The 13,296-nt window shown below is 43.2% G+C and overlaps 1 protein-coding gene across 5 annotated transcripts in view; it reads right to left on the bottom strand.

Moving 5' to 3' along the window:
* SUGP2 (SURP and G-patch domain containing 2) overlaps positions 1-13,296 on the bottom strand; it is a 43,573-nt gene that overhangs the window by 11,975 nt on the left and 18,302 nt on the right. For 3 of the 5 annotated variants that reach the window (XM_063290835.1, XM_063290834.1, XM_063290836.1), the window contains exons 7-9: positions 6,228-6,712; positions 4,028-4,092; positions 941-1,083 (exon numbers count right to left, since the gene is read on the bottom strand). In XM_063290835.1, the coding sequence (XP_063146905.1) occupies positions 941-1,083; positions 4,028-4,092; positions 6,228-6,712 (693 nt within the window). The remainder of the gene's footprint in view (positions 1-940; positions 1,084-4,027; positions 4,093-6,227; positions 6,713-13,296) is intronic. The other 2 variants (XM_063290837.1, XM_063290838.1) reach the window with 2 other exon arrangements.

The following is a 13,296-nucleotide window of genomic DNA, read 5'->3' as shown; positions in this document are numbered from 1 at the left end:
TTTTGGCCTTACTATTTTAACTTTTTTACTGAACTGTGGAATATACATCTCTCAGAGACTTCCAGATGGGCACAATATGTACGTACAAATAAATAAACAGGTTGGCCAGAAGGCAGACCTTTTCAGCAACAGCTTCCATGCTTTGGAATGCACCGCTGTGAGCAGCACATTTGTCCCGAACCCTCATACCAGAAGGCCGTGAGGACTTATTCCAAAGTGCCTTTGGCCTTTGATAAGATTGCAGATGGCCACCAGTTTATCTGAATTGTTGAATTACTGCTGTTTTATCAGTGGTGGGACATGGTTTTCTTTTTATTTCCTCCTGTGATTGGGGCAATATACAAATATTGTAAAAGAAAGGAAGAAACAAACAAACAAATATTAAAAAGTAGTCTACTTCTACATACAAAGGGATTGTGATTCAGGAAAAATAGTCTCTGGCCTATCCTTCTACACACACAAAACAAACATTTTTTTCTGTGCTTAAACAAAACAACCCCTTTGGACATTCTGAATGTTACACTGTATGGAACGGTGGGAACTCTAAGCAAGCCCTTGTTTCCTCCTTTCTGCACCACGCTACAAAAATATAAGGGTGGTATTCCATGCTCCTACCATCAATCACAGAAAAGTTGGAAAAGAGGATGGGGTTTTTTTAATTGTACAGGCAGACTGCAAAACATGTTATTTAATTATTTCCACTGTTTGTTGTGGAAATTTAATTAAAACAATCAAAATTCCCTTTATCTTGAGCTTGGGAGAAAAACTCCAAAGGAGCTTGGAATTTGTTGCATCTCTAGTTACAAAAGCTACTTATGCAGCAACAAATACAGAACCTTACAGTTAATAACAGGGAATAACTGGAAACTGGGCATTTGGAAAAACAGTGAAATCCAAATGTGCGCATGCTTAAATGCTTCTCTTGCCCCTTTATACATACACTTTGACAGGTTCCTTGATGCCTTTGCCATGTAACCCGAGGCCACGCCCTTCTTTCCAACCCATTTTTTGAAGTATTTGGAAGCCAATGTTCTTCTCATTTAGTCTCTTATTATAGAATTCCATATCCTTTGTTTTCTGTTGCTGACAAATAAAAATAAGATTCAACTGAGTGGAACACAATAGGAGATGTTAAACAAAACCATAGCAGAGATTCCTCAATGTTTGGGGGGAAAGGGGGGACATTTTTCACATTTTGAAACCGTATGACAGGTGCTCAGAGAAAATGGCTGATGCGAGGGGATCTTTTTTACATATTCACCAAACGGGTCACAAATGGATGTGGCCAATCCTAAAACACCAATTTACCCAAATACAAATTTGCAACGATACTCCCTTTCCATCCTTCCCCTCTAGTCTCCCTGGAAACTCACCGTATACAAATTTCAGATTACTTTTGTCTATTCTGGGGGCAGGTGGGCATATTTAGGGTTTCCAGCACGGAATTCCAGCCACTCTTTGTTTTTATCTCCTAAGAAATCTTAGGGAGGATGTAGGGATGTGCAAAATTAACCAATTCAGAAACAGAGCATTCTGGAGAATTAGGAATGGTCTGTTTCTCTTCTTGATCAAGATGAATCTTGGCTTTTGGTTCAGAGAATTTACTTCAGCAAACTAGTGAATCACTCCCCAGAGGGAGGGAAACAGAATATTCTCTGGAGCGTTCCATTTCCTAATCAATGAATTTTGTACATCCTTAGGTTATGTACAACTCGAAGAGTATTCTTAGAAATAAAGATTATTCCAAAAAGTCAGTTCTCTGTGCTGTGATGGCTTCTTTTTGTTTACAATTTCTTAAAAAGTAGCATGGACCAAGAGACCTGAGAGAGGTCAGAGGAGGTGATCAGAGGTTGCTGCTTAAGATAGAAGGAAAGGCCAGGGGAGCATCTGGAGGGCTGCTGTGAGAAGTACTTTCAGCATCTGGCAGATAAAGTTGCTTGGATTCACTCTGAGTTGAATTCCGGCTATGCAGATCCTATGGAGTTGAGTGAGACACAGTCTTACCTGGTTACCCGCCATGAGTTTGAGCCAGTTAGTCCTAAAGAAGCGGACAAGGTCCTTGGGGAAGTCAATGCAATCACCCATGGTCTAGATGTATGCCCCTCCTGGTTGGTTAGGGCCTCCAGGGAGTGGCTGTGTAGTTGGATCCAAACAGTGGTAAGAGCATTGAGAGAGGGGGTGGTTCTGCTGACTCTAAGGAAGTGGTCTGCCCTCTCCTCAAGAAGTCATCACTGGATCCAAAAGAGCTGGACAATTTTCATCCTGTCTCTAATCTTCCTATTTAGGGAAGGCTGTTGAGAAGGTAGTCAGCCTGCAGCTCCAAAGGCCCTGAGGAAGCAGATTATCTGGACCCCTTTCAGTCAGGGTTCAAGCCAGGACATAGTACTGAGATGGCTTTGGTTGCACGCTGATGATCAATGACAGACTTGGGATAGGGGTAATGGAGGGCATCCATCCTGGTTCTCCGTGATCTCTCAGTGGCTTTCGATACCATCGGCTATGGTATCCTTCTGTACTACATCAGGGGGTTGGGAGTGAGAAGCACAGTACTGCAGCGGTTCTCCTTCTTCCTCTGGGATCATTTCAAAGAGCGGGTGGAAGCTGTGGCCAGGAGAACCTTTGTACAACTCCAGTTTATGCACCCACAGTGACTGTTCCTGGATCAGTTACTCACACCTTAGTCACCTCTTAGCTGGACCACTGCAATACACTCTACATGCGGCTGCCCTTGAAGACTATTCAGAAGCTGCAACTTGTCCAGAATGCAGAGGTACAGGTAGTTATGGGTATACCATAATATACCCATGTAACGTAACTACTTCATAAGCTGCACTGGCTCCCTATAGGCTTCCAGGTGAAATTCAGGGTGCTGGTTATCACTTAAAAAGCCCTACATGGCATAGGACTGAGTTATCTTCGGTCCCTTCCCTGAAGCAAAGTTATCTGATGGAACTTAGGAGGCATGCCTTCTCTATTGCAGTGCCTGCCCTTTGGAATGATCTTCCCTTTGAGATTTGGCTGGTCTCAATCTTGTTAACTTTTAGAAAGGCTTCAAAAACTTGGGTTTCTTCCAGGTGTTAGGCTGGGATGAAAGATGAGCCGGTCTTAGGAAGTGGAGAAAGTGTCTGATGGGCCCCAACTCTACGCTACGTTGATTTTTTGCTTTGTTCCTGCTGACACCATTACTTTTAATTGTAATTTGGGTTTTCCTTTGGTTTTATTGATGTATGCTACCCAGAGTCACTATTGCATGAGTTGGGCAGCCAGATAAATCTAAATACATAAAGAGGTGACTAAGTTCCCAATTCTGGTGCTCACAACTTAATACTCCCAGGGCCTACAATGCAGAACTTAGAATGGCAGAAAGCCCATTCCAAAGAATTATGTGACAATGTTACCCTCCCCTGTGCATTTAAATGGCTTGTGCTTTCTTTGTAAGACTGCTGAACTTTAAACATTGAAGTCAGGGCTTTACTTTGCTGATATTCAAATGTATACTTCACTGCCCAGGAACTGGAGAAGTGCCCTTTCTGCACCTCATCTCTTAGGCAGCAATGAGAGGACACTAGGAAACTACATCCCATGCCTCAGGTAACTAGGAAGAATGTCACTAGAAACAGAGGCTAAGCTGTCACCTTCCAACCATAGGGAGCTTGCTTCACCCACCATCCCTTGTCAGGCAGAACACACAGCTCTATTAACACTGACCTGGGACTGGAGGGGTGATCTGTGACCACTCAAATTAACCTGGGTGCTTTAACCATTCCAGCCAACTAACGTGAGTGCAGGGAATCCGTGCAGGGATATATGCAGGAGCACATTCCTCAGCATGCAAATTCTAGCTTGTGATCCAATGTGATACTGTATAGACAGCTGAACTTAAATATAAGCATACCTAACAGAATAGGAACAAGGATTAAACAGAAGAGTTCTCCACCAACCTTTATAGTGTATTATACTTTGCATTACTAGGAGGAAAGCTGCAATACAAAAATCCCAGTCTTAAAGAGAATCATTTTTGCCTCACCTTCTTATTTTTGTATGCAGGATAGCCACGGGGTCGGTCATAAGAGATTCGCACTGGATCATGTACTAAAAAGCAAAATCAGAGGCCAAATCAATCCTATGTCAAACAAATACTAACACACAATTGCACTTTGGGACTTGAGTGCAGGAATCCATACAGATCAGCACTTCTGTGACCAGACAGATGCTTTCAGGAAGCCCAGACAGACCTATGATGGAAACGGTTCTCCCTTTTTTGTCTCCAGCATCAGAGCCAGGTGGCCGCCAAACAAGAAGGATCCTGTTTAGCAAGAAGAGCTGAAGAACTGGGTCAGCCCCAATTTACTGTGTAGCTGAGGATCCTGTTTTTCACCACTGAAATGCAGTTCTGCCTCCAGGAACCTTAGGAGGAGGATGGACACCAGGAGGGCTGAGTTCCATGACAACCATGAACTTAACCCAGCTTACTGAGAGCCTAGCAGACTTGAGAGATCACTTACTAGATCTGTTTTTCATCTTCTGGCAGATGCAACATGATCTGGAAGGGGCAATACGTATTAGTCTGGGGTGGCTGCATACAGTGGGGGCTTCCTGGTGCCAAGTCTGCTGAAGTTTCACACTCACCACAAAGCAGTATGACGAAGACTCACAGGCAACACATGCCCTCAAATAAGGCTGGCTTCATCTATAAGTATCACCAGATCAGCTAGTGGATCAATTTACATGACGTGCTAAGTTTGATTAGCTTTAACGTAGCATTTAAAAGTATTTTGTACTTAACGCAGTGGACACCCAGCTTAACCATGCTATGAGGCTAATATCAGGAACCATTAAATTAACGCCCTCCAAATGGCTACCGGTACTATCCAAAATACCACCACTAATAATCGAGGCAAATCGATTATTACCTATACATGGGGATTGCCACGATCAAATATTTAGACTCAAATCTCAGAATCTGCCATGGAAACTTGGACAGCAATTAGAGAAGACGTCGACATTGAGACAGTGTGGCGCCAGGTGTGGGCAACTTCTGACTCAGATCTGTTTAATTTAGTGTCTGATCCAGCACAACGCCCTGATGGCTTTGTTCTCCCAAGGAAAAACTGGGCTATGCTTAATCGGATTCAAACTAATCATGGCAGGTGCCAATATTGGAAACATAAATAGGGGCTGGTTGATAATGCAAACTGTGACCGTGGGAATGTCCTGCAAACTTTATATCACGTTGCAATGGAAACCTCAGAAGGTTTCCTGGCTCCCTGCAAGAACTACATCATCTTGAGGGTACTGCTGTCCAATGGCTAAACGATCTAGATATCCGGTCATAGGCTTAGTTACTTTAGTAACTGCTCATACAAAATTTAATTTATTCATAATTTTATTCATTTGTATTGCGTGTTTTTAAAATAATTTATTGTCCCAATGTCCTATATTTTATACACTTTTATATATTGTTTTTGTGATTTTTATGCAACAATGCTGCATTCTGCAATGCCATACTAAATAAATAAATAAATAAATGTCCTATATTTTATATGCTTTTATATATTGTTTTTGTGATTTTTATGCAACAATGCTGCATTCTGCAATGCCATACTAAACAAACAAACAAACAAATAAATGTTGTGCAAAACCAGTCTGAATATAGCACAGTCAGTCAAAATTAGCATTGCCAACAGCAATTAATTGCACCATTTGCTAGCTTCTTTGCCATGCCTCTGACACCTGTCTGATCTTCAGCAACGGAGGTGGAGGCTAAGTGCAGCCTTGCAAGAAACATGTGGAAAAATAATGCTCTTATAATCCCTGAGACTTGGACAGAAGGGCTTATCTTACTGCAGAAGCAAAAAAAGGGATGAATAAACAAAAATGGTAATACAATGTTAGGAACATCGTTGTACAAATTACTCACATCTCTTTCTCACCCATGGCATAATTAGAAACTCAGTAAGAATTCCAGGGACTTTCCCATTTTCTCTCTCTCCCACCTGCCACCAGCACAGAGTGGTACATTCACAATGAAACTGGAAAGCATTTAGCTCACGATTTAAAAGAGACTGGGTCTACACACTGCGTAAGCCATAGAATTGGTTCCTAGGTTTAGACAGTGCACCCAAAGGCTACACCAAACCATTCACATGGCAATTTAGCACAATACGTGAACAACATCAAAGAGAAGACAGCCTAGGAGCAGCACCTGAAACACTTTCCCGGCTCACCTTTTGGTTCATCTATGAGGCACACTCTCTTTGATGCTGGGATCAAGCCCACTTTCAGGGATTTGCTACTGATTCTCTTGCGCCCAAAGGGGGCGCCATGCACGGGCGCCTGTGCCGGTGCTTCTGAAATGGCACCTGGGATTGCGCTGCTGGTCTGTCCTGCTTGGTCTGTCTTTGAATACTCCACTTTCACAAGCCCCTCTTCCAACAGGGCTTCTCCTGGCTCCTCAGCTGGCACTGCAGCTTCCTCCTCTTCATCGTCCTCTTCTGCTTCCAGTTCAGCTTGGGGGGTCTCCTCTTCTTCCTCCTCCTCTTCCTCCTCCTCTTCTTCCTCCTCCAGGTTTCCCCATTCGCTTTCCCTTGGCTCAGGGCTCTCATGGAAGTCGGCAGATTCCTGCCCAGCACTGAAGTTGATAGATGGGCATAATTCACGGACTTTCATACGATAAAACTTGAAGGCGGAACTCTCTGGATCCTGAAGAAATCTGTGGGGGGATTTTAGGACAGTGTTATTTATTATTACAAGTTTATTCCACTTTTCCTCCAAGAATCCAAGGTGGGGCACATAAAGCTACCTCTGTCCTCATATTTTCTTCTTAAAGGAACCCTATGTTAGACTTGATAAAGGGTGCCCAATCTGCACTTCGCAGGGCATACAGGTAGTCCTCACTTAACTACCACAATTGGGATCGGAAGTGCAGTTGCTAAGCAAAGTGGTCATTAAGTGAATCCAACCCGATTTCATAACCTTTTTTGCAGCGGTCACTAAATGAATCACATGGTTGCTAAGTGAGTCACACAGTTCCCCATTGTTTTTGCTTGCCAGAAGCTGGCCAGGAAGGTCAAAAATGGCAATCACATGACCATGGAATGCTGCAATGGCCATAAATGTGAATCAGTTGCCAAACACCTGAATCATGATCATGTGACTGCAGGGACACTGCGATTGTCTCAAGTGTGAGGGCTAGCCATAAGTCAGATTTTTTCAGCACTATCACAGGTCTGAACCAACACTAAAGAAATGGTTGTTAAGGAGGAACTATCTGTATGTGGCCCCCAATTCCAATCTGCAGCCCCCAGATCAGGTGGAAACTATGCAGCCAAATTTGCAGCAAATGGTCTTTTTTAGTGTTTTATTTTATTAAATTCAGATGCTTCCATTTTGACCCTTATAACTACTTAACTCCTTCCTCTCAACAACCACAAAGGTGTACAACTTCCATCTCCATTCACTCAAGTCACATCACTCTATCACTGGCTACTGCCCTGACCCTCCAGGGCCAAAATAATATTAGAAATAAAGGGTAGCCTTGCATGCCAAAAAGTTGGTCCATTCCTAGATTAGACTGAGACAGCAGCTAACACAATCTCACACAAAAAATTAATGATTGCATAAAAAAGCAAGTAAAATCTTGTAGGGAAAAAAACACTAAGCAGCTAGGTTCCTACTCAAGTCCTGCTAATGTGTTGTGTATGTCTGTGTGTGCACACACATATGCTTGCTCCTCAAAGAGATGAGCGAAGAACAGCAGGACTGTATGCCAAGATTATGTAATTCCAGCAGGGTCATCCAAGTCCTGAAAGGCATCCCAGCTGCCCAGCTAAAGCAGATAGGAACCTCTATCAGGCAGCAGCGATATACAGGTAGTCCTCATTTAGTGACTGACTCATTTAGCGACCATTCACAGTCATGGTGGAGATGAAAAAGAAACTTTGTGACCAACCCTCCCATTTACAACCTTTGCAGGTCTTTAAAGCAAAAGAAAGCTGAAGTAAAATCATAAGCACAGTCACAGTTTCATTTAGTGACTGCTTTGCCTGTCCCAATTGTGGTTGCTAAACAAGGACTAGCTGTAGAAGGACGCTGGAGGCAGACGGTCACTTTCATACTGTGTGGAAGAAGACAATGGTAAACCACTCCTGTGCTTTATCAAGAATCATATGGACAGTGATTGATAATATAGAGCCAGATGATGGGCCCCTCAACGTGTACTAATGGTGTTTAGCATGCAGCTAGCTAGATTAAACTGCCCAGAGTCACCCTCTGAGTGAGATGGGCAGTGAGTAAATTTGATAGATAGATCGATCCTTCTGAATAGCTAGATACTGACGTTGCCATGCAGGAAAAGAAAATCTGAACCTGCAAACATTACAGTGGGAACATGGAATGTAAGAGGCATGAATGTGGGAAAGCACAACACAGTGAAAGACTAAATGAATTGACTACACACAGACATCTTAGGCATCAGCAAGCTGAAATGCACTAGAATTTGAGACTTTCAACATCATACTGTACGCAGGACATAAACAAAGAAGGAATGCCGCTAATTTCATACTTAGGAAGGATATAGTAAATATACTTCTTGGGTACAATGCAGTCCTTCAGCAAAGGATCGTTACCTTGTCGTGGTGCTGGAGCTTGAGCACTTCAATGATGCCATGAGCTAAACCATGAAGGGCCGCACAAGACGGGAAGGTCATGACAGAGAGGTCAGACTAAATGCGATCCCTGCGGAAGGTAATGGCAACCCACCCCAGTATTCTTGCCATGAAAACTAAATGGATCAGTACAACCAGAGATATGTCGGTATACCATCGGAAGATGAGACCCCCAGGTCGGAAGATGGTCAAAATGCTACTGGGGAGGAACAGAGGATGAGTTCAACTAGCCCCAGACGTGATGACGCAGCTAGCTCAAAGCCGAAAGGACGGCTAGCGGCCGACGGTGCTGGTGGTGAACGGCGAATCCGATGTTCTAAGGATCAACACACCATTGGAACCTGGAATGTAAGATCTATGAGCCAGGGCAAATTGGATGTGGTTATTGGTGAGATGTCAAGATTAAAGATAGACATTTTGGGCGTCAGTGAACTGAAATGGACTGGAATGGGCCACTTCACATCAGATGACCACCAGATCTACTACTGTGGACAAGAGGAGCACAGAAGAAATGGAGTAGCCTTCATAATTAATAGTAAAGTGGCTAAAGCAGTGCTTGGATACAATCCAAAAAACGATAGAATGATCTCAATTCGAATTCAGGGCAAGCCATCTAACATCACAGTGATCCAAATATACGCCCCAACCACAGATGCTGAAGAAGCTGAAGTAGAGCAGTTCTATGAGGATCTGCAGCACCTACTGGGCAACACGCCTAAAAGAGATGTTATTTTCATCACGGGAGACTGGAATGCCATGGTGGGCAGTCAAATGGCACCTGGAATTACAGGTAAGCATGGCCTGGGAGAACAAAACGAAGCAGGACATAGGCTGATAGAATTTTGCCAAGACAACTCAATGTGCATAACAAACACTCTCTTCCAACAACCTAAGAGATGGCTTTATACATGGACTTCCCCAGATGGACAACACCGAAATCAGATTGACTACATCCTTTGCAGCCAAAGGCGGCGGACATCTATACAGTCGGTAAAAACAAGACCTGGAGCTGACTGTAGTTCCGATCACGAACTTCTTCTTGCACAATTTAGGATCAGACTCAAGAGATTAGGGAAGACCCACAGATCAGCTAGATATGAGCTCACTAATATTCCTCAGGAATATGCAGTGGAGGTGAAGAATAGATTTAAGGGACTGGACTTAGTAGATAGGGTCCCGGAAGAACTCTGGACAGAAGTCCGCAACATTGTTCAAGAGGCGGCAACAAAATACATCCCAAAGAAAGAGAAAACCAAGAAGGCAAAATGGCTGTCTGCTGAGACACTAGAAGTAGCCCAAGAAAGAAGGAAAGCAAAAGGCAACAGTGATAGGGGGCGATATGCCCAATTAAATGCAAAATTCCAGAGGTTAGCCAGAAGAGATAAGGAATTATTTTTAAACAAGCAATGCGTGGAAGTGGAAGAAGACAATAGAATAGGAAGGACAAGAGACCTCTTCCAGAAAATTAGAAACATTGGAGGTAAATTCCAGGCAAAAATGGGTATGATCAAAAACAAAGATGGCAAGGACCTAACAGAAGAAGAAGAGATCAAGAAAAGGTGGCAAGAATATACAGAAGACCTGTATAGGAAGGATAACAATATCGGGGATAGCTTTGACGGTGTGGTCAGTGAGCTAGAGCCAGACATCCTGAAGAGTGAGGTTGAATGGGCCTTAAGAAGCATTGCTAATAACAAGGCAGCAGGAGACGACGGCATCCCAGCTGAACTGTTCAAAATCTTGCAAGATGATGCTGTCAAGGTAATGCATGCTATATGCCAGCAAATTTGGAAAACACAAGAATGGCCATCAGATTGGAAAAAATCAACTTATATCCCCATACCAAAAAAGGGAAACACTAAAGAATGTTCAAACTATCAAACAGTGGCACTCATTTCACATGCCAGTAAGGTAATGCTCAAGATCCTGCAAGGTAGACTTCAGCAGTTCATGGAGTGAGAATTGCCAGTTGTACAAGCTGGGTTTAGAAAAGGCAGAGGAACTAGGGACCAAATTGCCAATATCCGCTGGATAATGGAAAAAGCCAGGGAGTTTCAGAAAAACATATATTTCTGTTTTATTGACTATTCTAAAGCCTTTGACTGTGTGGACCATAACAAATTGTGGCAAGTTCTTAGTGGTATGGGGATACCAAGTCATCTTGTATGCCTCCTGAAGAATCTGTATAACGACCAAGTAGCAACAGTAAGAACAGACCACGGAACAACGGACTGGTTTAAGATTGGGAAAGGAGTATGGCAGGGCTGTATACTCTCACCCTACCTATTCAACTTGTACGCAGAACACATCATGCGACATGCTGGGCTTGAGGAATCCAAGGCTGGAGTTAAAATCCCTGGAAGAAAATCACTCTCAGATATGCAGATGATACCACTTTGATGGCTGAAAGCGAAGAGGAACTGAGGAGCCTTATGATGAAGGTGAAAGAAGGAAGTGCAAAAGCTGGCTTGCAGCTAAACCTCAAAACAACCAAGATTATGGCAACCAACTTGATCGATAACTGGCAAATAGAGGGAGAAAATGTAGAAGCAGTGAAAGACTTTGTATTTCTAGGTGCAAAGATTACTGCCGATGCTGACTGCAGTCAGGAAAACAGAAGACGCTTAATCCTTGGGAGAAGAGCAATGACAAATCTCGATAAAATAGTTAAGAGCAGAGACATCACACTGACAACAAAGGTCTGCATAGTTAAAGCAATGGTGTTCCCCGTAGTAACATACGGCTGCGAGAGCTGGACCATAAGGAAGGCTGAGAGAAGGAAGATCGATGCTTTTGAACTGTGGTGTTGGAGGAAAATTCTGAGAGTGCCTTGGACTGCCAGAAGATCAAACCAGCCCATCCTCCAGGAAATAAAGCCAGACTGCTCGCTTGAGGCAAAACTGAAATACTTTGGCCACATAATGAGAAGACAGGACACCCTGGAGAAGATGCTGATGCTTGGGAGAGTGGAGGGCAAAAGGAAGAGGGGCCGACCAAGGGCAAGATGGATGGATGATATTCTAGAGGTGACGGACTCGTCCCTGGGGGAGCTGGGGGTGTTGACGACTGACAGGAAGCTCTGGCGTGGGCTGGTCCATGAAGTCACGAAGAGTCGGAAGCGACTAAACGAATAAACAACAACACAATGCAGTCAGTTACTGAATAATATCAATCAGAATTCACACCATACAAATCATGATGATTATCCAAGTTTATGTTTCAGCCACTGATGAAGAAGGAGCTTGATGAGTTTTATGGTCAAGTTCAATCTGAAATTGACAGAACATGCAAACAAGATGTGCTGCTTACAGCTGGAATAGCAAAGTTGGGTAAGAAGAAAATATAGTTGGACTGCTTGGCCTAGGAATGTATGGTTGAAATGAAGCAGGAAAATGCCTGTTAATTTGTGCCAATCCAAGGATTTCTTCATTGCTAATACATTCTTCAAACAACCAAAAAGGCACCTATATCCATGGACATTACCAGTTGGACTACATGGAAATCCAACTGACTATATTATTGGTGGGAGAAGGTAGAGGAGCTCATGTGTAGCAGCAAAGACATGGTCAGGGGCTGACTGTGGAACAGAGGGCAAACTGCTCATGGGCAAGTTCCAAGCTAAGCTAAGCAGAATGGTCATCTATCCACACTGTGGTCTTGAGCTTAGGAGCATCTAATGCAGATTAGAGCTGCATATGTAAAGGGAAACGCCAGATCTTCAAGCTGGTTTTAGAAAAAGATGAGGAACAAGAGATTTTATTGCTGATGCATTCTGAATGATGGAGGAAATCCAATAATATTAATAAAAGTCAGAATGTGCTTCATGGACCAGAAAAAGCCTTTGGAATGTCCTTGGGAAAATGGAATCCCAGAACATCACACCACCCTCATGGAAAACCTATACACAGGACAGAAAGCCACTGTTGCTGTCCAGATGGAACTTGAGGCTGAATTGGAAGAAGACAAATGTGTTTTTAAAAATGGAGGAAAAAACATCAGTAATCTGTGCTATGCTGATCGACACTGCTCTGATAGCTGAAAATGCAAATGATCCGCGCTCTCGTAATGAAAATCAAGGACCACAGTGGGAAAAGGGCGCTGCAATGAAGAAGGCCAAACTAGTCAGAATGGGTATCGCGATGTCCTCAGAACTGAAATGATGCTGAAGCGACAGATAGTTTTTGTCTTTTAGGACTATCAACAGTGAAGGAACCAGCAGTCAAGAAATACACTGAAGACTAGCACTTGGCCTTGGAAAAGATATCCAGATGCCGTAATTTATCTACACCTGCAAAGACCAAGCAGAGGGATGTCATGTATGATGACCTGTACATGGCATAAGCATGAGGAAAGGCACCGAAACATAAAGGAGCAGGCAAATCTGGAGAGAAGAGACAGATAACAGAAACTAGACTGTTGCTTTTTCTGGGTGTGAATGGAGGCAGTATATGAGCATAAACGATGTCACTGTTTATGGTACATGGTGTTATTATCTGTCATTAGGGTGGGTTAGTAGAAAAGAATGTAGAGGTGCTGGGAGAGCTAGAGTAAAGTCACTGCACAGTCTTATCAGATGTTACAGTCCTGTTGTGAAGGTCGCAGTTTGATTTATATTGCATTCTTTATCATT

This window comes from Candoia aspera, chromosome 1 (genome assembly GCF_035149785.1).
Source record: "Candoia aspera isolate rCanAsp1 chromosome 1, rCanAsp1.hap2, whole genome shotgun sequence".
In the NCBI taxonomy this organism is placed as follows: domain Eukaryota; kingdom Metazoa; phylum Chordata; class Lepidosauria; order Squamata; family Boidae; genus Candoia; species Candoia aspera.
Note: the sequence above shows the minus strand (reverse complement) of the source record. Positions and strands in the feature narration are given on the sequence as shown.